Genomic DNA, 23,313 nt, shown 5'->3' with positions numbered 1-23,313 from the left:
GTGGAATATTTGGAAAATATTTTTTTTTCAAAATGTTCTATTATCTTTGATAAAAATTAATGTTTTGCTGGGGATTATATTATCTATTGTTGTTATTTCATTTTTTTTTCTCTCTCTCTCTTTTTTCTGAAGCAGCAAAATCAATTTATAATTTATTTCCTGAAGAAAAATGATTATTTCACCATCGATGCACCATACGTTTAATATAGCAACATACAATGGGAGGTAACTCTGGCAGAAACTCTCCACACGTGGAAAATTTTGTTTACCAGACGAGGACGCTGTCTCTGTTTTGAAACTTCCAAACACAAAAGATTGATCATGGCAGTAGCTGGAGAACTTGGTAAAATTATATTTTAGGTTTATTTTATAACAGTAATTATTCGGCGCTTTCGCAACTGATCGATTCGGCTGAAATTTGATGTGTGTGAGGTCATGGCAAAAATTGATAATCCCCCTTATCAGACATAACATCCTCTGCAGCAAATTTCAAGTGTCTACGACCGCGGCAACTAGTACTGTGTAGAGGTACGAAAGTGCAATAGCGCCTATTTATTCGCAATTATCATTTATTCTATGATATTTGTGAATTGTCAGACAAAATTCAACCCGATTTCCCGTCAGTCACTGTCTATAACTATAATTTTGCATAACCATGGCATAAGTGACGATCAAAAGTGATATTCATATTGATCATACCGAGGCCCCGTACCAAATGGCTATAGACCACCGGTGACCGTGACCCAATCAGTTGGAGGATATGTCACGCATTTAAACAAACTTAATGTAAGAAGTTGATTATTGGCATGTATTGTGTGGGAATGATTATTTGCTAGTTCTTTAGAAAATTAAAAATAGAATACACAAGAAATAACAAAGTTGCTCTAAAATCGCATTGGGCATTACATAGGCCTACATAGTACATGTATGTTTATGGAAAAGATAGGGGAATGGGTCTCAAATATCCTTAGCTTGTTTGTGTGTCAAATTACTTCTTGCTAGCTGGGTCCCAAATGTGTAATATAAATATTAATAGATCTATTAGTTGTTTTAGTTTATAATTCAATTATTATTTAACTCACCACTTTTATAAATGAGTATGATGTTATCACAATCCTATAAAAATGCACGATATTTCGATTCCCTCAAAGTCAAACACTAAAAATTTGACAAAATGTTGACAATCCTGATTTTATTGTGCAGATACGGGGCTATAAAATGAGACTTTTAATATGTGATAGATGTAATCAGTACAAATCCTACAGTTCTTGAAGTTGCAATGACATGCCAAGGATGACACATGAACATTAAAAATATATCATTGCGTTAAATATGAGAACACAGGTACACTAGAAGCAGCATAGCAACGACAAGCAGCCATGTTGTAAATGTGACTGCCAGAGGTGGACACACCCATTACAGACTTTTGATTTTTATTGAGGTCTTAATTTTTTTTTTTAATATTCAATATCAGTTAAAACTAAGATTTGAAATAACCAGAATTTCTAGAAATCCAATACTTACAGTTAAATCTATCAATTCTCTTTCAGCTTTATTAAGTGTCTCGAATAAAACAGGCCTCACAAGCTTTGCCAAAAATTTATCTGATGCTGGCCTACGTCTGATTGCATCTGGTGGAACTGCAAAGGCAATCAGAGATGCAGGAATACCGGTTAGGTACACTGATATTTTTCTCTTATATACTGAACAATTGAGTTGAAAAATTAAAAAGAAATACATAGCTGATTATAATGCTGCTCAAGAGTTCTATCACTAATTAAGATGTTGGCAGAGGTGTGTGTACTGAACACCCCACTCCTCTTCCCCGTATTATTTGAGTCACCGAGAAAAGGATTCATATGTTAATTAAGATGGTTATTTTCTATAATGATGTACTGAGCACCCCACCCCTCTCCCCCTCAGGAGGGACCGAGAAAAGGATTCATTCATATGTTAATTAAGATGTTTATTTTCCCTACCCCTCTCCTGATTATGGGAGGGACTTAAAATGGACATACATGTATGTTAATTAAGATGTTTATTTTCTGTAGTGATGTGTCCGATATCACTGGTGCACCTGAAATGTTGGGAGGACGTGTTAAAACCCTTCACCCAGCTGTACATGGAGGTACTTTATATCAAATAATTTATATATACATTTATTTTTGATCATAATAATTTCATTTTTTATCAGGTTTTATAAAATTTGATATAGTAATTGTATATTCTATTATAGTATTTTTAAATTCTATGTCCAGGATCTTGTGTCAGATTAAAGTTACCTTATTATTAGACTAGTGATAGTATTCATTGGTTTGATTTTTAACCAAATTTTAATTTTTAATGTAGGTATACTGGCTAGATTATCTGAATCTGATCAAGCTGACTTGAGTAAACAGGATTATAAAATGATCAGGTATTTATAATGTTTAGATTGTAAGCCATTAATTAACGGCGAATACACAGAAATAAGGCCTTAAATAGTAAGAGCAAGGGACTGCACTACACACAAACAAAACCGAAAGACAAACCTGTGGACAAGACACAAACTACACATCACTTTGGATGGGACAAAATAAAGCGGTCCTGTGTACCAATTGGCATGTACGTACAAGATCCTTTGGCAATTGGAATTCGATATAAGAGTAGGCTGTAGTGCCGCTGTCTGGGCAAAATTTCCCTCATAGCACACTGTATGACGTAATGCCTGTCTTCATTAACCCAGTCTGGTTTCGAATCCCCGGTTGTACATGACAAGGAGAAGGGTCGCCTGTCCAACTTCGTGGGTTTTCTCCGGGTCCTCCAGTTTCCTCCTACGGCTGAAGACTATTGAAATAAAATTATTGAAATAAAATTGAACCATATGTTAGTCCCGAAATGACCTGGTTTGTGTCGAGTGGACATTAAACCCCATTTCTCTCTCTCTCATTAGCCCAGTCGGAGCAGAACTGTAGGACATTAAACCCAATTTCATTTCATATGTAGTAATGTAGGTGTGAATTGCCCAAATTTTATACACTTTATTCCACAATATTTAATGACATGTTATTTACCGAATGCTATTACAAGAGTGAGATTAGGGAGCAGTCTAAGTGTATCCTTTCTTACATTGAACATTGACCATAGAAAACAAGATGACTGTAAACTACAACACATTTAGGCCTAAATAAATGAGTAGCCGTTTGCGATACGTATGTGTTATAGTTTATTAATCTACCCACTAGTACCCAGTTACTAAAAAATAACTGTAAGTTTATCTGAAAATGGCCAAAGTATTGTGCTCCCTTATAGTTGATTAATAAGAAATGTTTTGTTTTTTTTATTGTAGAGTTGTTGTGTGTAACTTATATCCATTTGTGAAGACTATATCTGATCCTAATGTTACTACAGAACAAGCTGTTGAACAAATAGATATAGGTAAGTGTATATTAAATATGTCTTAGTTCTGTGATTAGAATGGACTGGTGATTATTTATGTAAACTTAGCTGGAATGGTACAGAATGAAATGAGGTCTAATGTCCTACTTTTGTGCACCAATCAGACTGTTGAAGACGTGTTTACGGCCATATGTACAGAGCCTAGACGGCAATTGAATTTCATCTCTCAAGGGTTCTTTTACGTGATCGCCAATGCATACACAGCACCTCAGTTTTTTGTCCCATCTGAATGACTACATGTAGGTGGTGCAGAAATGTATAATGTTGAGTCCCATTTGATTTCATGTTGTTTTATGTTGGTACCTTGTTTATGTTCATAAATCCACATTGAATGATTACAGGTGGCGTTACGTTATTGAGAGCTGCTGCTAAAAATCACGCTAGGGTTACGGTTGTTTGTGATACAGCAGATTATCAAAGGTAATCCTTCTATTTCAATCATTAATCAAATAAGACAGGTCTTTGCCTTAAAATTTCTGGAAATTTGATTTTTTTAAAGATTATTAAATATCGATTGTGTTTTACTCCATTGAAAATCACTAGAGAGTTGGTTGCGTGCTTGTCATGCGAATAAATGTCTAATTAATAATTTATATAACATATGACGCCCCCCAAAAAAGACCTGTAATAGGCAGATTAAGCTCTTGCATAATGTATCTTTAACGCGTTGAAATTAATTATTAAATTTTTGCTCAAATATAAGTATTTATGAAGGTAGAGAAAGAAATGAAATAGGTTGAAAATATTCTTAACTTTACCGATACCTGAGGTATGTTATTTTATCCTACAGAGTTTCTGATGAAATCACCAATTCTTCTTCCCATGACACAAGTCTTGAACTGCGAAAACAGTTGGCTGTTAAGGTTAGTTATAGATTGGATGTATTGCATGTTCCCATTGCAGGTGTTTTGTTTGTATGTTTTAGAAATATAGTAGATTGTGTAATTTTTCGTTGTGTATATTTCAACTGTAATATATTGCCTCGTTTGACCAATGTGTCACTTTATGGTGCATTTTGTTTGGTTGTGGGGGGGTAGGTGCGTGCGTGTTGCATCATGAGGTCTGTCATTGAGTCCAGTGTCACGGTTTCTATTCCCCGCTTGTCTGTGACAAGGAGTAGGGTTGCCTCTCCAACCTTGTGGGATTTCTCCAGGTCCTCTGGTTTCCTTCCACTGCTAAAGACCCTTGAGAGCAAGTGAATAATGAAATAAAAATTTAACCATAATTTATGTTAGTCCCAGAATGACCTAGTCAGTCTCTCTCTCTCTCTCTCTCTCTCTCTCTCTGTGATTGTTTAAAGAGAATATTATATTTTGTTTTATTACAGGCGTTTAATCATACAGCAGAATATGATGCGGCTATATCAGATTATTTTAGATGTCAGTATAGTAAGGGTATATCACAGTTACCTTTAAGATATGGAATGAATCCACATCAAAAACCTGCTCAACTTTATACAACATTACCACAGCTTCCTCTAACAGGTACATATTTATTTCTTGTTGTGACGCTGCACTCTAGAGAAGACTGAGCCGACAAAAGCCGTCAGGATTTTCAAGCCCCCTTACCACTTGTCAGGGGTGATCCTTGCGAAGCCGACAAGGAAAGTGTTGCCTAGTTGTTAAGATGAGAAAACGATCAACAATCCTCTGTGTACATGTTGGCGTGCATCTAAAAGATATATGATTTGTGTGTTTACGGTATTACATATGTAAATGATATTGATTTGTGTATTTCTAGTATTAAATGGATCACCTGGTTTTATCAATCTGTGTGATGCTTTAAATGGTTGGCAATTAGTTAGAGAATTACGTAAAGCTACAGATCTTCCAGCTGCAACATCATTTAAACATGTTAGTCCTGCTGGTGCTGCTGTGGCTAATACCCTCTCCCCTGAACAAGCTAGATTATGTATGGTAGATGATATGGATGGCTTATCTCAACTTGCAACAGCATACGCAAGGGCAAGAGGTAATTTAAACAATTTAGAGAAATTACAGTGTATTTAAAGTTATACACAACAAATGCAAGAATTTTATGAATTTACCATAATCAAACACAAACCAAGAGTATTTAAAGTTTAGACAATATATTTTGCAATAGGGGATTGCAACATTATGATAAGAATATCTTGCAAAACGAATACAAACTATATATTAACTAAGGATTTTTAGTATCTAATTAATTTGGCAGTAAACACAATAGCTCGCATACTTGGTGAGATAGGATTATTATTATAGCTTAGTAGACTGCAAGTTGCTGTATTTAAATGGACAGATTTTAGTCAAATCTCGGTAGATCAATGAAGGATCGTGATCGAAACTCAAAATACTTACTACTAATATATTTAAATGCACATACGTGGATCTGCAAGTACTTAACAAAATTATATAATGTTTCCTCGTTTATATAGAATATTTACTACTGTTTATGATAAATAATTTATTACAGGTGCTGATAGAATGTCATCATTTGGTGATTTTATTGCTTTATCAGATGTTTGTGATGTATCGACAGCTAAAATTATCTCCAGAGAGGTAAATATCCCTTGTTAAAATTATCTCTAGAGAGGTAAATATCCCTTGTTAAAATTATCCCTAGAGAGGTAAATATCACTTGTTAAAAATATCTCTAGAGAGGTAAATATCACTTGTTAAAATTATCTCTAGAGAGGTAAATATCTTTTGTTGAAATTATCTCTAAAGAGGTAAATATCACTTGTTAAAATTATCTCTAGAGGGGTAAATATCATTTGTTGAAATTATCTCTAGAGAGGTAAATATCATTTGTTGAAATTCGATTCCCCGCTTGCTAGTGGCAAGGAGCTGGTTCTTCTGTCCAACCTCGTGGGTTTTCTCTGGGTTCCCCAGTTTCCTCCCACTGCTAAAGACACTTACAGGCATGCGAGTTATTGAAATAAAATTGAACCATGTTAGTCACAAAATAACCTTGTTTGTGTCAAAGTGGACGTTAAACCCCATCTCTCTCTACAGGTATCTGATGGTGTTATAGCTCCAGGGTATGATAATGCTGCTCTAGATATATTGAAGAAGAAAAAAGGAGGAAATTATTGTGTGCTTCAGGTATTAGAATTTAATATGATTTGTAAAACTGTGTTTAACACAAGTGTCATCACTCAACAGAAATATTGAAAATGTGGAGACACACCAGTTTGAACATTTGTTCTTCAGGAAGTTTTGCTTCCTATATCTTTTGTAATAAAATTTAAAAACAAGTGTAGCTGGGTGCTCTTCTAAAATAATTACACAATACATCATACACCATACTCAAATTTTACACAATACATCATACACTATACTCAAATATTACACAATACATCATACACTAAACTCAAATATTACACAATACATCATACACTATACTCAAATATTACACAATACATCATACACTATACTCAAATATTACACAATACATCATACACTATACTCAAATATTACACAATACATGCACATTATTAAGATCCCAAAGAACTTGGTTAGATACTCATATTTTGTCTTTAAATAATATTTTTGGAGAGTGTTCTTTTACTTTCAACATATTTTCATTGTCTAGTACCTTTTTATTTATTTTGTTTATTACTATGATTATTGTGTATATAATTATATTGCTATCTGCAGATGGATGCCGAATACGAAGCTCCTGATTTAGAGACAAGAACATTATTTGGATTACAGATGGCACAGAAAAGAAATGATGCCACCATAACTAAAGAACTGTTTACAAATATTACCACAGCTAGGAAAGATGTAAATATTCTTTGTCATTTCATGTATTCAAATATTCAATTTACAAAGCCTCATTTGGTACATTAGCTGATCTCATCGGGCAATATCTCATTTTGTAATGCTTAATCCAGGCTAAAATATACTCCAATTGATCATGTAACATTAAATACAAAAACACAACTAGAATAGCAATGGAAGGTATTAAATCTCCAGAATTCAATTAGATTAAAAAGAGACCTATCAAAAATTGAACCCAACACTTACAGATGGCTGTAATTTCAGTTCATTTACAACACACACTCTAGTAGTAGTAATTTATTTTTCATTCTTTTCTCCCACAGTTACCAGAGGCTGCTGTGAGAGATTTAATTGTAGCATCTATTGCCTTGAAATATACTCAATCAAACTCTGTGTGTTATGCTAGAGATGGACAGGTAAACATATTTGTTTATTATTTATGAAATTTATTTACCTATGGTGGTAGCTCACTAACCAGGATGTTTCGGTTTCGATCTGGTCTGGTTTGCCTTTGTCAGTAGTGCAGGACAAAGAACCTGGAAAGAAAAGTGTTTAGTCTTTCAGGGTGCAGCTCACACTGATCAGCAGTGAATTTTCGCTAGGTCGCTACAATCACTGATAAGGATGACATCGATGCGACTTAATAAGTCCCAGATATTAACTTTTTTCTTCCGTCAAATTAAATTCTAAAACATTATATTCTTTTATTAGAAAAATAAATAAAGACGTTTGAATTGTTTGTAGGTAAAAATCATTTCCTATTTAGTGTAAATGGGTATTAAAATAAGTAAAATTCACCATTTAGCCTGAATCAGTAACGTCTTATGTAAACAATGCACACACTATTGAGCCAATGATTGACGCCGCGTGAATGACATCACATGTCGAAACAGTCATCTGTAACAGAGATATTAAAAGATCTCTGTGAAACAGATTTGGTGCAGCTGTTGGGTATGTCTGTCTTCATTAATCTGGTTGATGCAGAAAAGTAGGGCTTTAAACCCCTGCATTCTTTAAATACAAAGATCAATTGAATTCATAGTCGCTGATAAGCTAGCATGAAAGTCTAGCTCATTATGAAAGTAGACCTGATTCGAGACGGGCTGACATACTAATTGTGTGTTTGTTCATGGGGTTTAATGTCCGCTTAAACCTTGGGGGATAGTAGGAACAATATCCATCAAATGTCTGTAGAAATGGTGGTACAGCTAGCACTGTAACATCACTCAAAATAAACGAAATTGAACATATATTTATCAGCTAAAGTGATAGTCTGGAACAATATCCATCAAATGTCTGTAGAAATGGTGGTGTAGCTAGCAAGATGAATGATAGAGAATATGAATTTATACTATATATTTTATATTTAACTCTTCTGGACTCTAAATAGTATTTGATAAATATTCTGGTCTGATGTCTCTACTTAGAATAATTCTGTTTCAGGTTATTGGAATTGGAGCTGGTCAACAATCACGTATTCACTGTACAAGATTAGCTGGTGATAAAGCTAATAACTGGTATGTCATTTGTTTTTATATAGATACATGTATATTTCTATGTTTTCTGTACAGCTCTGATTGAATTTCTGTATTTAAACATACATTATCCAAGAGCTGAATCTGCCTATTGCAGGTCTTTCTTTATTCCTGAAATCAATGTTATCTAAATTATTAATTAGACATTAATTAACTAACCCAGACCATAATCAACTCTCGATGGCATCAGATTTCACCGATATTAAATAGATTAGAACGGGTCAGCCATATTTTGATTTGATTTAAAAATGGAGGAGCGAGACTTAGCTTCGAACAGCCAGTACGGTGGTTGAAATTATTGCACACATCTTATCAAACTATCAAAGCCCAATACCTTTGCTCGCGATAGAGTAATTTGAATTAAATTTTCAAATTATTCGTTTTACATTATCTATTTCCGAATTATCGCAAGAATGGCTAGCTCTTTATCTACCGTAAGTAAATCTTACATAATGTATAAATGAGGGTCAGCAAGAGTTTTTAACAAAATTCTATTAAAGTGCTTTATTATAGTGCTAGAACTTATCAGACATCAGTGTTATTCTTCCGAAATGGACTTGATTTCCACTTTCACCTAGTATTCAAATCAACGTTATAGTGGCTTGTTTATTTTATAGGTGGTTACGACAACATCCTAAGGTTCTAGGTATGAAGTTTAAAAAAGGTGTTAAAAGAGCAGAAATGTCCAATGCTATTGATATCTATGTTCTAGGAACTGTTGGTCAAGTGAGTCATTTATTTCTAGTGTCTACTATACTGTAGGGAAGAGGGGGGGTTGGATGGCTGAATGGTTAGCGTGCGCGCGCTGTATCATAAAGTCTGTCATTGAGTCGACTGGCGTGGTTTCGAATCCCCGGTTGTACGTGGCAAGGAGTAGGGTCGCCTGTCCAACCTCGTGGGTTTTCTCCGGGTCCTCCGGTTTTCTCCCACTGCTAAAGACCCCTACGCGCAAGCGAAATATTGAACTAAAATTAAACCATATGTTAGTCCCGAAATGACCTAGTTTGTGTCGAGTGGACGTTAAACCCCATTTCTCTCTCTCTCTCTCTGTAGGGAAGAGATTGAAGAATACCCTTACTTTTTAATATAAGGCCATATAGAAAAAAAACCCAAATAATCAATAAGGCCATATAGAAAAAAACCCAAATAATATAGTTCTCATCAGATACTGGCACATTACTTAAAAAGCTACGTGATCCGTACTTATTTTTAAACAAAAGTAACAACTAATCTAGTTCTCATCAGATACTGGCACATTACTTAAAAAGCCACATGATCCGTACTTATTTTTTAAAAAAATAATCATAAATTTATGATATCCTTGATTTTATAAGACGGCGTATAAAGCTAGTATTAATCTTGTAACAGGTTCTTATATTATATGTATGCATCTATTCTATCTATTTGTTAATGGGAAGGAATGTACTGCTGAATGACAGAAATCCTCTGTTGAAAGTGTAACAACTCATTTGTTGAAATGAAATAATACAATATAAAAAAAAATAATTTCAGGATATGAGTGTAAAAATGTGGGAAGATCAAATAGAAAATCCTCCATTACAACTTACCCAGGTAACTGTTTTATATTAATTGAGTTATAGAATCGATATTTGTTAAATTTTACACCTCACATGTGAGAGTTGAATCTCTGATAACAATATTAGCCCCAAAATGGTTTAATTGTGTTCATTAATTTCAAAGATTTGAAAATTTTGTAACATTGGTAGATGATATATACAAACTAGTGCCACCTTTAAGTGTTGGGTGGAATCTTTTAATGGGCCTATTTTACAGACCTGTCAACTCTACCGCATCACGCGGTAAAGTGTCGCGAAAAGGCCTCATGTACCGCTCTACTGCGCGGTAATAGATTTCTACCGCATTTTCAAACAAAGAGTTTTTTAATTTTCTTGCCAAAACTATGGAACTAAGGGAAGCAACTCTTTGCATGTAAACAATAAAGATCGCGACTTTCGGTTATCAACATGATTTAAGATATTGTAAATTGTAATTTAGCTAAGAGATTTGTTCTCAAATTCTTTTCAATCTATTTTAGAGTAAATAAAGTGGATATAATTATTGGCACGTGTTCCAAATACTCTTAAAATGCGTAGCGATAAACTAAACAAATAGCGACCAATTTACGGCAGCAATGGCTGACATTTTCGTTTGCGCGCGTACATACAGCATCTAATACAATACTTCGAATGCAACACAACCTGGATATTTAATTTCAAGATGGGAATACGCCTCGCCGATTCTGACTTACATGGAACACTCTGTCGAATAAATGTAAAAGCAGATTTACGCAATCATGGGGGGCATGATTAAATCGATACCAATATTTAGTCGTTACCGGTACGTTATGCAAAACTAATTTTTTACGCCCCCCCCCCCCTCTATTCCTAATGTAGAAATACTATAGAATCTAAGAAGCACACCAATTATCTTACATGAAACAATATTGTTAAAAACTCTGGAATGGGGAACACGTCACAAAGATATTTTTTAAAATCATGCTAAGTTAAAACAAAAGAAAAGTATTACTGCCAGTACTACTGGACTGGTAATTTTAATTATTTTTTTCTTTACTAATTATTTCTTTCTGTACGACTGTAGGCTACATATTCAATTTTGGTTTAATTACATAAATAATTTTAGATATGGTACCATTGCTTGTGTATATTTTATCTATTACCCATTTAATGCAATTTTTGTATTTTTGGGCCTACAGTTCAGTGTATCATTTCTAAATTAATTACCCTTGGAAGTGCGAATTTACGCGTGTTTGGAAATCTACTGCCAAATCATGGTTTCTACTGCATTTTTTACACTACCCAAATGCATTTCAGCTCTGAGGGGTTGACAGGTCTGCTATTTTATATCCAATTCTTTCTCAGCCAGGAACCATGGAGGCCAAGTGAGTAAGACGCTGGCTCGCTTGCCTGGAGGTCGCGGGTTTGTTCCCAGTGTTGGCCGAGAAAGTTCCTCAGGACATTCCGGAGTGGTTTCCCCTTGCCATTAGCCTAGTCGTAAATAATCAATCTGAGTATATTTTACCATGCATTTAATTGAGAACATTAGATATTGTCTGAAAAATAAAAAGAACGATGAGAGGCTTTTAGAGGAAGAGACAAGATATCATTAAGTATATATATGATATATATTATTTATTTATTTGATTATAGGAGGAGAGAAAAGAATGGATTAATAAGCTAGATAATGTAGCTTTAAGTTCTGATGCTTTCTTTCCATTCCGTGATAATATCGATAGAGCTCGTCAGGTAAAATATTTCTTTTATTTCTTGTCGTTTTTCACATCCAATAAAGAATTCTTAAGAAATTAAATCAATAACTTTTACTATACAGCGAATGTCTGTTTTTGTGGCCAGGTTGTACGTGAGAAGGAGTAGGGTTGCCTGTCCAACCTCTTGCGTTTTCTCCGGGTCCTGTGGTTTTCCTCCCACTGCTAAAGACCCCTACGCGCAAGCAAATTATAGAAATAAAATTGAACCATGTGTTGGTCCCTAAATGACCTAGTTTGTGTCGAGTAAACCCCATTTCTCCCTCTCTCTGTTTTTCTGGAAATCTGGAAGTTCTGAAAAGAATTATTAATTGCTAGGAAATTGGTTTCCTTATTACCAAAACTCACTTTTCAGTGCCAATTAAGAGTACATTCAGGGGCGGATCCAGGAATTTTCGCAGGGGGGAGGGGGGTGCCAGGTTCCTGAGACAATGTAACCCCCCCCCCCCCCCCCCCCCCCGCATGGTCTCTATCCTTATTTTGGCGTATATACATACACATTGAGCTTTTTCAACAGAAATTCAACACCTCGTTTGACATCAATTTTTATTATGACTTAATACAATGACATTGTGATTCAATTTCATGGATGCAAAGCATTAATTGTGATATCACATAATGTCTATATCATTATCTTGTGCTTTGAGTGCCCATCCTGTCCCACATCTGACGATAAAGGATAAAGCACACAGCACACGGCCGAGAAACTTTTCTCATAAAAAGTGTTGATTTACAAAAAAATTTATGTAGCTGAGCAAGGGGGCAACACCCCCCCCCCCCAAACCCCCCTGTGGATCCGCCCCTGACATTGATTTATTCTAAATAATTACTTAAAACACAGGATATTTTTAAATTAAAATTAAATTAATATGTATATTTTTTTTTGTAATTACAGAGTGGAGTTAGATATATTGCCTCACCTGCAGGGTCTAATAATGATCAAGCTGTTATTGATGCTTGTAATGATCATAGTATTACTCTAGCCCATACCAACTTACGACTCTTTCATCATTAAACGTAATATTGACTCTTCCGTCATTAAACATAATATCTACTCTTCCATCATTAAACATAATATCTACCCACTTATTCCTCTATACAATACTCATCATACTTACATCCACTTATTCCTAGTATTATTCAGATTTATTACTTCTATACAATACTCATCAACTTACTTCACTAAACATATATACACTTGTATCAATAAAGGATGCTAGTGCATTAATAATAATAAGGGTTCTTATAAAGCGCTAGACTCCAAACAGTATTATTTGCTTAAAGCGCTAACAAAGTTTACTATAAGGTGAACAAGTGTTGTTTTTAAATATGGTCATTTGATTTTTTCAAATAAATCCATTTTTAGCAGATTTTCTTGTCCATTTTTTTCATTCTGATTCCCCTTATTACAATATATGTCAGTTTTAGTCTTCTGGTCTAAAAATATGCAAAAAAAATATTTTGGGAAATTGCACTCTATTGCACCTTATTGCATTAGCATCCTCAATTTATTTCTAGTAATAATCAGATTTAATACTTCTATAAATAATAATACTTATCAAGTTTCATGCAAGGTGGGGGCACTGAATTAAAGTATTAAAAAAAGGATTTATTATTCAGTTTCTATATGTATAGCACTGCATTAATGATAATAGATCTGATTCATTTTCCATCAAGGACATCAACTGTTTCTAATTTACATAATATATCCTTCCTACATACAAGTTAAATAAAATGTTCATATAAAATTGGTTTTTAATCGTGTTTAAAAATGAGATAGTTAATAAAGGTCCTACAGAATTCATTGATAATTTAATCAATAATTCAGATTAAAAATTTTGTATTTTATATAGTGTAGATAAATTCAATGTGCTTGTAATCCATTCCATTTACATGTACAGCTTGTGTGACTCAAAATTTTCAAGTTTTTAAGTTGATTTTTTTTTTTAAGAATGAGGGGGACTCCAGTTGAGTCAACCTAATCTGTCTCGATGTGAAGTGATAGAGAACATACTGACAATTTGTAGACCATTACTCTGTGTTGTATTCATCATAAAATATGTTCAATAGTCATAAATATTTTGCTTCATTTAATTGTAGAATGTCTGAACTATCAAGTTCTAAATGTTGATTCCTGATGTAGTTTTGGTTATAAATGTTATACGGTATATGTAAACTGCTTGTTGTTTAATTTCTCATATAGTTGGCATCATTATTCATATTCGTAGTCACAAATTTTGGGCAGTCAGACCTTTCAGCTACAGATGTTCAGTAGGAGCTAACAGTATGGATATGCACTATATATGTTACCTTTTTATCATTCTAGATCTCATATTTACTTGTTTTGCATTATAATATGTGGATATCATTGAAGTAAATAAATATTTGTTCCATTATTGAAGAATTCTCATTCTTATTGAATTGATATGTGTATATGTTACTATTTTTGTTAAGTTAAAATAAAACTACATGTTAAATCAAAATTTTAAAGAATTCATCTATGTTCCATTAGAACATTTTAATTCTGGTATGGTGTAAGTGAACACCCATATATTTTTATTTGGGCAAAATTAGTAGTATATTTATAGATCATGTGTTGCCCCTAAATATGCCAATGTATAATTAAAGATGGGTTCCCGCGTACAAACTGGGTGATTTAATGGTATATATGGACTAAAAACATATTCAAACTAATTAATTTGTCATAATTATTCTTCAAATCCTTCTCAAACATTGTAATTGCGAATGAATGCCCTGCTATTAAAATTCGATCAAACCAGGTCATGTTTACGTCACGTCTTGGAAATCAGAGGAGAATTCATTGCATACATACAACAATGTTGTCTTTAATCGTTTACTATTTATTACAAATATCGAATCTTAATTAAATTCTCGGATTATCCACTACCCTCGTCTTTTTCCGTCATTTTTATCTCAGAAAGTGTTGTACCTCTAACTCTTCATAAAGTTTATCAACTTGTACATCAAGCGCTCAATGTTCGCGTGTGACCTTTGACATTACGCGTGATGAAATTTTTAATGGTCGGGCTGTTGATTAGGGGAACCCTTACATTTTTGTCCTGTATACGCTCCATGAGGGTTTTTCGGGGAATCCAGTATTTTTCTAGTAAGATTGGATATCTCTACTTTCCATATATACCAAAATTGCCAAACTTTTATTGGAAATAACCACCCGATAAATACTTTTCTGGGAACCCATCTTTAAGATATCTTGTATATGAATTGAAATATAGTTCTGTGTTATCATTAATAAATATATAAATTCATTATCCTACTTGCTTGTCATTACTTTTCATCGGTACATCCCAACCATCTCAATCATTTTAATTTGGGGCCTACAGATTCTATTTATATATTTTTTTAAGGTTTAAATTAGACATACAGTGCACTGTCTAGCAACCAGTAATCATTTTTACTTGAGACAGGTTGCTCAGAAGTATCTTGTGTTTCTCTATAAGTGAATATTAACAAGGCCTTCTGTATCATTGCTGGATTTTCAGGAAGACTTCAGAAATTTTGGTCTTTACACAAAATTTAATACATATTAATAAATTTCCAACCAACCTGTCCGATCTTTTTCAAAATTAGTATGAGATACAATTGACCTAATAGTTTTTCCATGTTCCTTGACAGTTGGAATGTAATTAAGTTTTGGTAATAACGTTAATGTCCTTGCAAAATTTCCATCATAGTACACTAGGCCTACATATTAGGCCCTATATACCCGTTTTCCCATAAACCCAGTTACTGCAAAAAAAGTGGTTAAATAAAATATTTGCAATCTTTATGAAAATCGGTGCAAGAGCTATATTCTATATTTTGAAAATGAAAAACAACTTTAAAAACTTTTCAACATATTTGAAAAGAAAGGCCATTTCAGTCAGTTGGGTGCCGGAGACAAGCTGGACATTAAACCCAAACCCCCTTTCATTCATCGAACCCCCCGGTTGTACTTGACAAGGAGTAGGGTCGCCTGTCCAACCTCGTGGGTTTTCTCCGGTTTCCTCCCACTGCTAAAGACCCCTACGCACAAGTGAATAATTATTGAAATAAAATTAAACCATATGTTAGTCCCGAAATGACCTAATTTGTGGCGAGTGGACGTTAAACCCCATTTCTCTCTCTCTCTCTCTCTCTCTCTCTCTCTCCTTTCATTCATTTATTCCATTTCAATCGACCACGTGTTTCCCGTCCTTTTCATTGATAATAGATCGCGGATCCAGTACAGTAGCATTCTGGGAATACTGTGCGAAAAGAAAGTAAAATTAACTTCCTTGAGGTAGCCTACGATATGAAGATCTGTAAAAGATTTGGCCTAAGTAAGTTCAGAATTTCGATCTTAATAATAAGAGTAGATCTTATCTATGTTGCTAGCCCTAGCTGTAGCTATATATATAATGTCATTAAGTTAGTAGTATAAGAATGTTACCTGAGTCAAGTACGGCCTGTATTAGTGTATATGGCATAAAATTAAGGTGCTATATATGGAAATGACTAACCTTATGTCGGCTACGTGTTTGTATAATTCATTGGAGATGTTTACGTTGAAAATTTTAAACGGAACCTAGACTATTAATATATAGGCTACTCATAGCCTACTGTGAATGAACAGGTTAATATTTAATAACACCATGGACCTTTATATAAGGTCTATGATAACACGAAAACGCCCATAGGCGTACGGGCTCGATGACAGTTAGGGGGGCAGAACCAGAAATGCCCGGAAAAAAATTGGGGTTTACATAGAGCGCTGTTCTTCCTTGAGATACGAAGAGAGCGGAGCTTACCTTGCCCCCCCCCCCCACCCTGTCAAAAGAAAATTTTGGAATATTTGACGGCTGCAAACCCGTTTTCCTGCTATTTTAGCCCGTGAACAGTAACTTCAAAGTGGTCTTATATAACCTTATTAAGGTGGCTGGGCTGACTCAAATTCCAGTCAATCGTATACAGTCCACGAAGGCAGGACCGTTGGGAGAAAATTTTGAAAATTTAACTGCCGCAAACGCGTTTTCCTGCTATTCCAGCCTGTGAATACAGCAACTTCAATTTGGTCCAATATAGCCTACCTGGTTGACCGGAATTCCAAACAACCAATCAATCGTCGCTCGGTTCGGGGGTATACCCTCCCGGAGAAAATTTTAAAAAATAAAACCACCGCAAATCCATTGTAAACTCCAAAAGTATCCAATGGTTTTGAAACCGAAATCCCACTCTGAATTCCAACCATCTAATCAGACTGGTGCAGCTGCATTCACAAACAATAATCGATGCCCGAAAAATGTCGCACAAAGTAGAGTGGCTCCAGGCAACATTTTTTAATCCATAGTCAACTCAGTACAAATTCATGGTATTCAATTAAAAGAAAAGTTAAATTAATGTTATATTAGGGCTCGATAACAGTAAGGGAAGCAGAACAAGAAATGCCCCAAATAATTTCGGGTTTACAGACAGCGGCGCCGGTTTTCTTCGACAGGCGAAAAAGCGGGACTGACCTTGTATGGAGTCCCCAAGAAAATTTTGGAATATTTGACAGCCAGAAACACGTTTTCCTGCTATTCCAGCCCGTAAAATTAGTGTTTTATTAGATTTCGGGCACTTTATTTTGCCAAGTAGATGAAATACAAAATTTTTTCACTTTACCCATCTGCCCGAAAAGTCAGCTTGGCCGAAAGTTAGGGGGGCAGCTGCCCCCCCTGCCCCCCTGGCTCGTACACCTATGAAAACGCCGATTAAATGGCAGTTATAAAATCGTTGAATTTTCCTGTTAGATATACCGGTAGCCGATGTAAGTTGTTTAATTTATATTTAATCATTGATAGCTCAAAGTATATTCCTTTATAATTAATAAGTGTGTGTCAGTTTTATTGGGAGAGATAAAAAAAAAATAATTTTGTTTATAGGCCTAATAGACTATTGGCCAACAGATGATCATGAATTGTGTAAACTGCACTTATTCCATTAGATTAAAAACAAAGAGGTCTGATTTTAACATACAAGTGAGACTTCTTGACGCAGAAAACCCTGCTATGCTCTATACTGATCCCTGGGTTAAAAAACCCACGGTTGCTAGGGTCATGATTAGATAACTGAGCAGTCGATCTTTATTTCTAGTCCATCTCACATGCGTTGCATTTATGACAGATTAGCTAGATAATTAGAAAAACGATGGGATAGAGTTTTATTTATAGGCCTACTCTTTCCGCTAGTCTCTCCCCTAAAGACCTAGGATAGTACCCCCTATCCCCCTCCCCCCCCCCCCACACACACAATTAAGAAGTGCTTCCTCCAGTCCAGAGGAGATCTTTGTGCTGATATGAATTTTACTAAAAAAAAATGTGAAATAGCAAACAATGGTTCAGGGTGGGGGTAAATATAGAAAGCGATGCTGGTGTTAATAGGCTATCACTTGGATTATCACTGATAATGCCTCTCTAAATCTAAATGAATTCCAATATATGTTTCAGGATATTAAAGGCTGGTTCAAGTGAATTTCTAAAACGATCTGGAAAAATGATGGCAAAAATATTTAGTAAGAAACCGTTGTTTGCATCCGAATTGAGAAAGGAAGATGGAATAAAATATAAAAAGCTAGAGCTAAAAGCCATTGATACAGCTAGGCCAGTCAGCAGTGATAAACTGAGATTTGTTTGTATATCAGACACCCATGATTGGTTTTTAAGAATGATTGAGAGAAGAAAGATACCAGATGGTGATGTTTTATTACATGCTGGTGATATTACAATGGACGGTGATCCAGTGTCTATCAATGATTTTAACAGATTATTACGTAAGTACATGTACGAATATAGACTGTTACTAGGTCACAGAAATGAAATGAAATGGGGTTTTAATGTCCTACTGTTCTATTTCGACTGGGTTAATGAAGCCGGGCATACATGATACAGTGTGCTCTGTGAGGGAAATTTTGCATAGACAGTAGTGCTACAGCTTACTCTTATACGTGCACGCCAGTCTGTACATTGTCCCTTGCCCGGCCCTCTATTCTCTGCGAGCCAACATGGTACTCCCTAATTTGGAAGTGAGTGTGGCTCTTGGTTATTGAAGATAAATGTATTTCTCAATCTCCGACTAAAATTCTTTTCATATTCTCCTAGTTTACGGATCCCTGAGGGATGCATTGATTCCTAAATTCTCCAGTTATCCAGGAAAGCGACATGTCAATTATGTCATGTTTTTACTTGATACAAGCCGGTTGTATCTTTAAAGATGTGAAAATTATTTATAGTAGGATAATATGCTAATAATAAAACATGTATATTTCAGCTCAATTACCACACAAAGTGAAAGTAGTGATAGGTGGAAATCATGATCTCTGTTTAGATCAGCAATTATTAGATACAAACAATCAATATTGTGTGAAGCGATTTGAATTAGATACATATAAATCGGATATTAAATCTTATGTTAGATCTAAGACACAGTTACATGATAAAACAGAAGCAAGACATCTATTTACAAACTGTATATATTTAGAGTCAAGCATGGTGGATATATGTGGTGTTAAAATTTTTGGTGCTCCCTGGTAAGATTTCCTTATTGTTGTACCTTGGTTAAGATCTTTGCATTGATGATTTATTTGGTGCACTATGGTAAGATTTCCATATCCATCCTTTTTAATGCATCATGATAGGATTTCCATATCCTTTTTAGTGCAACATGGTAAGATTTCCATAATTATCATTGTTAGTGCAATATGGTAAAATTTCCATATTCTTTTTGTTGCATGTTGATAAGATTTCCATATTGTGTTTTGTGCATGATGGTAAGATTTCCATATCATTTCTGTGGCACATTGGTAAGATTTCCATATCCTTTTTGTTGCATATTGGTAAGATTTCCACATCAAATATACTTGATGTCACTGGAGTATAATATTAAAAATTAAGCAAAATACAATTGACATCCATATTCATCAGAATGGATACATTCTTCTGGATGTGTGTATATATGAATATAATTTTCTAAAGGTAAAATCGAGGGATTGGATGGCCGAATAGTTAGCATGTGCGAGCTGCATCATAAGGTCTGTCATTGAGTAAACTGGCATGATTTCGATTTTCTGGTTGGACGTGACAAGGAGTAGGGTCGCGGGTTTTCTCCGGGTCCTCCAGTTTCCTCCCACTGCTAAAGACCCCTACGCACAAGCGAATTATTGAAATAAAATTGAACAATCTGTTAGTCCCGTAATGACCTAGATGGTGTTGAGTGGAGTAAAGGTAAAATCCATATAAACCCCATCTCGAAAGATACGATTTATATGAAAAATAATCAAGTCTGACATACAAAGCACCAATTCACTAAATTGTCTCCCTTAGTTGTATTTTCTGTTTAAATTATTTCAGGAATGTGAAACATGCTAGATATTGGGCATTTTCACGTGAAAGAGGAGATCCATTGTTAGAGAAATGGAATCAGATTCCTGAAAATGTAGATATTCTGATGACTCATTCTCCACCTTTTGGATATGGTGATAAATCTTCCAAACATTCTCACGTTGGTTGTGTGGATTTACTTAACGTGGTACAGAATGTGGTTAAACCTAAATATCATATCTACGGCCATATACATGAAGGTAATATTTTTATGTGTTCAGTCATAGTTTTATAAGCATGCTGGGGGGTATGACTGGTGACCCAATGCCCTTTAGATCACAAGGCCTGTCATTGAGTCAAGTGGCGTGGTTTCGATTCCCAGTTTGTGCATGTGTGAGAAGGAGTAGGGTGGCTTGTTCAACCTTGTGGGTTTTCCCCGAAATGATCAAGTATGTGTCCAGTGGATATTAAACCCTCTCTCTCTCTCTCTCTCTCTCTCTCGGCATACTTACTAACCAGGAGACCAAGAAAGTTGTTCAGGATTTTGTGACCTTGTTTTTCCTTGTCAGTAGTGCAGGATATAGGGCCTGACCCGCCTACATTAGCCATTAAACCCCATTTCATTTTATCTATAGTGCCTGACAAGAAAAAGCATCTAGTTATCTAATCATTCTGATGGAAGGACAATCCTAAAAGAAAAACATGTGTTTTTTCTTGGAAATGCTTTCTGTTTGTCAAAAAAGTGGGATTACTAAAATATTGAAAAGAATTGCTATATTCACATGTAAGATTTATTGTTTTTTAAGATACTGTATAATCTTCAATAGTTTATATCTGTTTGTAGATTATGGTATAAGAACTGATGGAGAAACTATATTTATAAACGCAGCTAATTGTACCAAATCTTACCGACTTATGAACCGACCAATAGTCTTTGATTACACTTTGCCCGAGGGTCACTCCAAAGCTGAACTACTTCAACCAATGCTTTGGAAAAAACCCGATTATAGCAATTAATGACAAGGGCTTTGGATTTTAAGGACAAGTTAAAACTGGAATGAAGATGTCTTTAGTTTTTTTTAAAATATATGGAATCCTTAAAGGGACAATAACACTCTTGCTGGCTTGACAGCTCCAGAAAATAAAAAATAGCCTTATTCTAAGTACTAGATGTGCTAGTGTCCTACCTGTTGTGTAAATTATCCATTAAATCCTATTTTACTTGTCCAAATGGTTTAAAAATATTTTTAAATCCAAGTCACATTTGAAAAGCTTTACGTCAGGCTTTTCAAATCATTTAGTTGAAGTTTTCCAATTTTTTAAATTAAGTGTGTTAAGATGAAATTTGTATCATCAATTAATTGGAATATTGTAAAATAGTACAATTTGTTGACCAGAATAGAGATTAGGACATATTATTAAGTTACAACAAGAATGGTATTGAGCCTTTAACATTATGAATATGAATGAAGGTGGATGTGAATGAGTGTTTTTATATTTATATCCAAGAAAGCACAAAAAGTAAATTCAATGGATAAGTTAAAAGTTTGGATATAAATTTTGTTTATCAGTGAATAATTTTCAATATTAGTTAATTTCGACCTCATCTTCTCTCACCTTTTGGAGAATGCATGGGACTATTCACTGTAACCCAGGTATCGTTTAATCTTGTGTATCTAGCATTAATTTCTTTCACATTCGTTTAATATCCAATCTTTGTTTAAAAATTTGTAAAAACTGTTTAAAATCACCATAAATCGTTTAATTTGTACTTCTGTCCAGTTTAAAGCTGACCATTCAAATTTGATAATTAGTGTCCAATTTACAAGTGTTTAATTTCTCAATCATTGTTAAAAAATAAACAACCCAATTGATTACTGAGGTATAATGATTAATTTTTGAACAGTGATCAGGAAATTAAATACTTGTAAATTGGACACTCATTATCAAAATTAATCATTCAGCTTTAAACTGGACACATGTACAAATTAGATGATTTTTGGTGAATTTAAACGATTTTTACGAATTTTTAAACAAAGATTTGATGTTAAACGAATGTGAAGAAATTAGTGCTAGATACACAAGATTAAACGATACCTGGGTTACAGTGATTATAGAGCATTCGTGTTCATGCACCAAAAGTTTGGAATTCGTTACCTTTTAACATCAGAAATTCTACAACAATTACAATTTTTAAGAAAAATATTAAAACTCATTTATTTAAAGAAGCTTTTAATCTACAACTAAAATATTTTTTGAAGAATGTATATTTTAATCCAGATCGTGATATTTAAATACTCTTATTTTGTTATCAATAGTTTTCTTATATTATATTATTTACAGTTTTATGTATAAGTTTATTAAATTTTATGTTAGTTTATTTTATTTCTGAGTTATTGTATTGTACTTTGTGTGTGTTATATTAAGTAGAAATTAAAACGTAGAAAGGCTGTCTTATCTACGTTCAGATATTTAAAAATCGTGGCACTACAGCAGTAAAAGTAGACTTGCAGTCAGATGAGAGATGGTGTATTGGGTTGAAATACCCTTTATCTATTGTTTACTGCTCTGTCTCACGGCATCTTAATTTGATCCAGCAGCTACACAGAACTATCGGCCGGTCGAACCACTGTTAATCTTTCAAGAAAGCGTTGCCCCCCCCCCCCCCATTCCTGTTATCTATGTTCATTAAATATTTCTCTGTAGCCAGGAAACATTTTTCAATATATCCAACGGTTTTATAATTGCATGTGATAATATTATTTTTTTTTTTATTAATTATATTTGTATTTTATTTATAGATTCACATTTTTGTTGATTGTTATATATATAGCTTTATTTTTTATACATATTAAACTGTTACATCTAGTTATACATGTTCATTTTTAGCTGGGAGGTTTACTCCTGGTTTTGAGTTA

General features: G+C 34.3%; 2 protein-coding genes across 2 annotated transcripts; both read left to right on the top strand.

Annotated features, from left to right (window-relative positions):
* The first annotated feature begins 235 nt into the window (after positions 1–235).
* LOC126820308 (bifunctional purine biosynthesis protein ATIC) lies at positions 236–15,329 on the top strand. Its single transcript, XM_050548166.2, has 18 exons — positions 236–343; positions 1,551–1,677; positions 2,052–2,128; positions 2,350–2,416; positions 3,329–3,417; positions 3,780–3,858; positions 4,229–4,301; positions 4,766–4,922; positions 5,179–5,409; positions 5,890–5,975; positions 6,432–6,521; positions 7,077–7,205; positions 7,526–7,618; positions 8,646–8,719; positions 9,355–9,463; positions 10,250–10,309; positions 11,926–12,021; positions 12,937–15,329. Exons 1-18 carry the CDS (start codon positions 322–324, stop codon positions 13,054–13,056), a joined length of 1,779 nt encoding a protein of 592 aa, XP_050404123.1. The 5' UTR covers positions 236–321; the 3' UTR covers positions 13,057–15,329.
* Positions 15,330–16,276: 947 nt separating this feature from the next.
* On the top strand, positions 16,277–22,379 carry LOC126820898 (metallophosphoesterase MPPED2). The gene is made up of 5 exons (XM_050549068.2): positions 16,277–16,381; positions 18,527–18,849; positions 19,347–19,605; positions 20,426–20,655; positions 21,240–22,379. Exons 2-5 carry the CDS (start codon positions 18,573–18,575, stop codon positions 21,410–21,412), a joined length of 939 nt encoding a protein of 312 aa, XP_050405025.2. The 5' UTR covers positions 16,277–16,381; positions 18,527–18,572; the 3' UTR covers positions 21,413–22,379.
* Positions 22,380–23,313: the final 934 nt, after the last annotated feature.

This window comes from Patella vulgata, chromosome 5 (genome assembly GCF_932274485.2).
Source record: "Patella vulgata chromosome 5, xgPatVulg1.2, whole genome shotgun sequence".
NCBI lineage: Eukaryota > Metazoa > Mollusca > Gastropoda > Patellidae > Patella > Patella vulgata.
The sequence above is the reverse complement of the archived record's forward strand: the minus strand, read 5'-3'. Positions and strand labels throughout refer to the sequence as shown.

Excerpts from the sequence above, each read along its gene's own strand:
- LOC126820898 (XM_050549068.2), top strand. The coding sequence starts at position 18,573 with ATGATGGCAAAAATATTTAGTAAGAAACCGTTGTTTGCATCCGAATTG. Across the intron at positions 18,850-19,346 it reads TGATTTTAACAGATTATTAC|CTCAATTACCACACAAAGTG; the intron begins GTAAGTACATGT and ends TGTATATTTCAG. Across the intron at positions 20,656-21,239 it reads CTACGGCCATATACATGAAG|ATTATGGTATAAGAACTGAT; the intron begins GTAATATTTTTA and ends ATCTGTTTGTAG.
- LOC126820308 (XM_050548166.2), top strand. The coding sequence starts at position 322 with ATGGCAGTAGCTGGAGAACTTG. Across the intron at positions 3,859-4,228 it reads GATACAGCAGATTATCAAAG|AGTTTCTGATGAAATCACCA; the intron begins GTAATCCTTCTA and ends TTTATCCTACAG. Across the intron at positions 4,302-4,765 it reads GAAAACAGTTGGCTGTTAAG|GCGTTTAATCATACAGCAGA; the intron begins GTTAGTTATAGA and ends GTTTTATTACAG.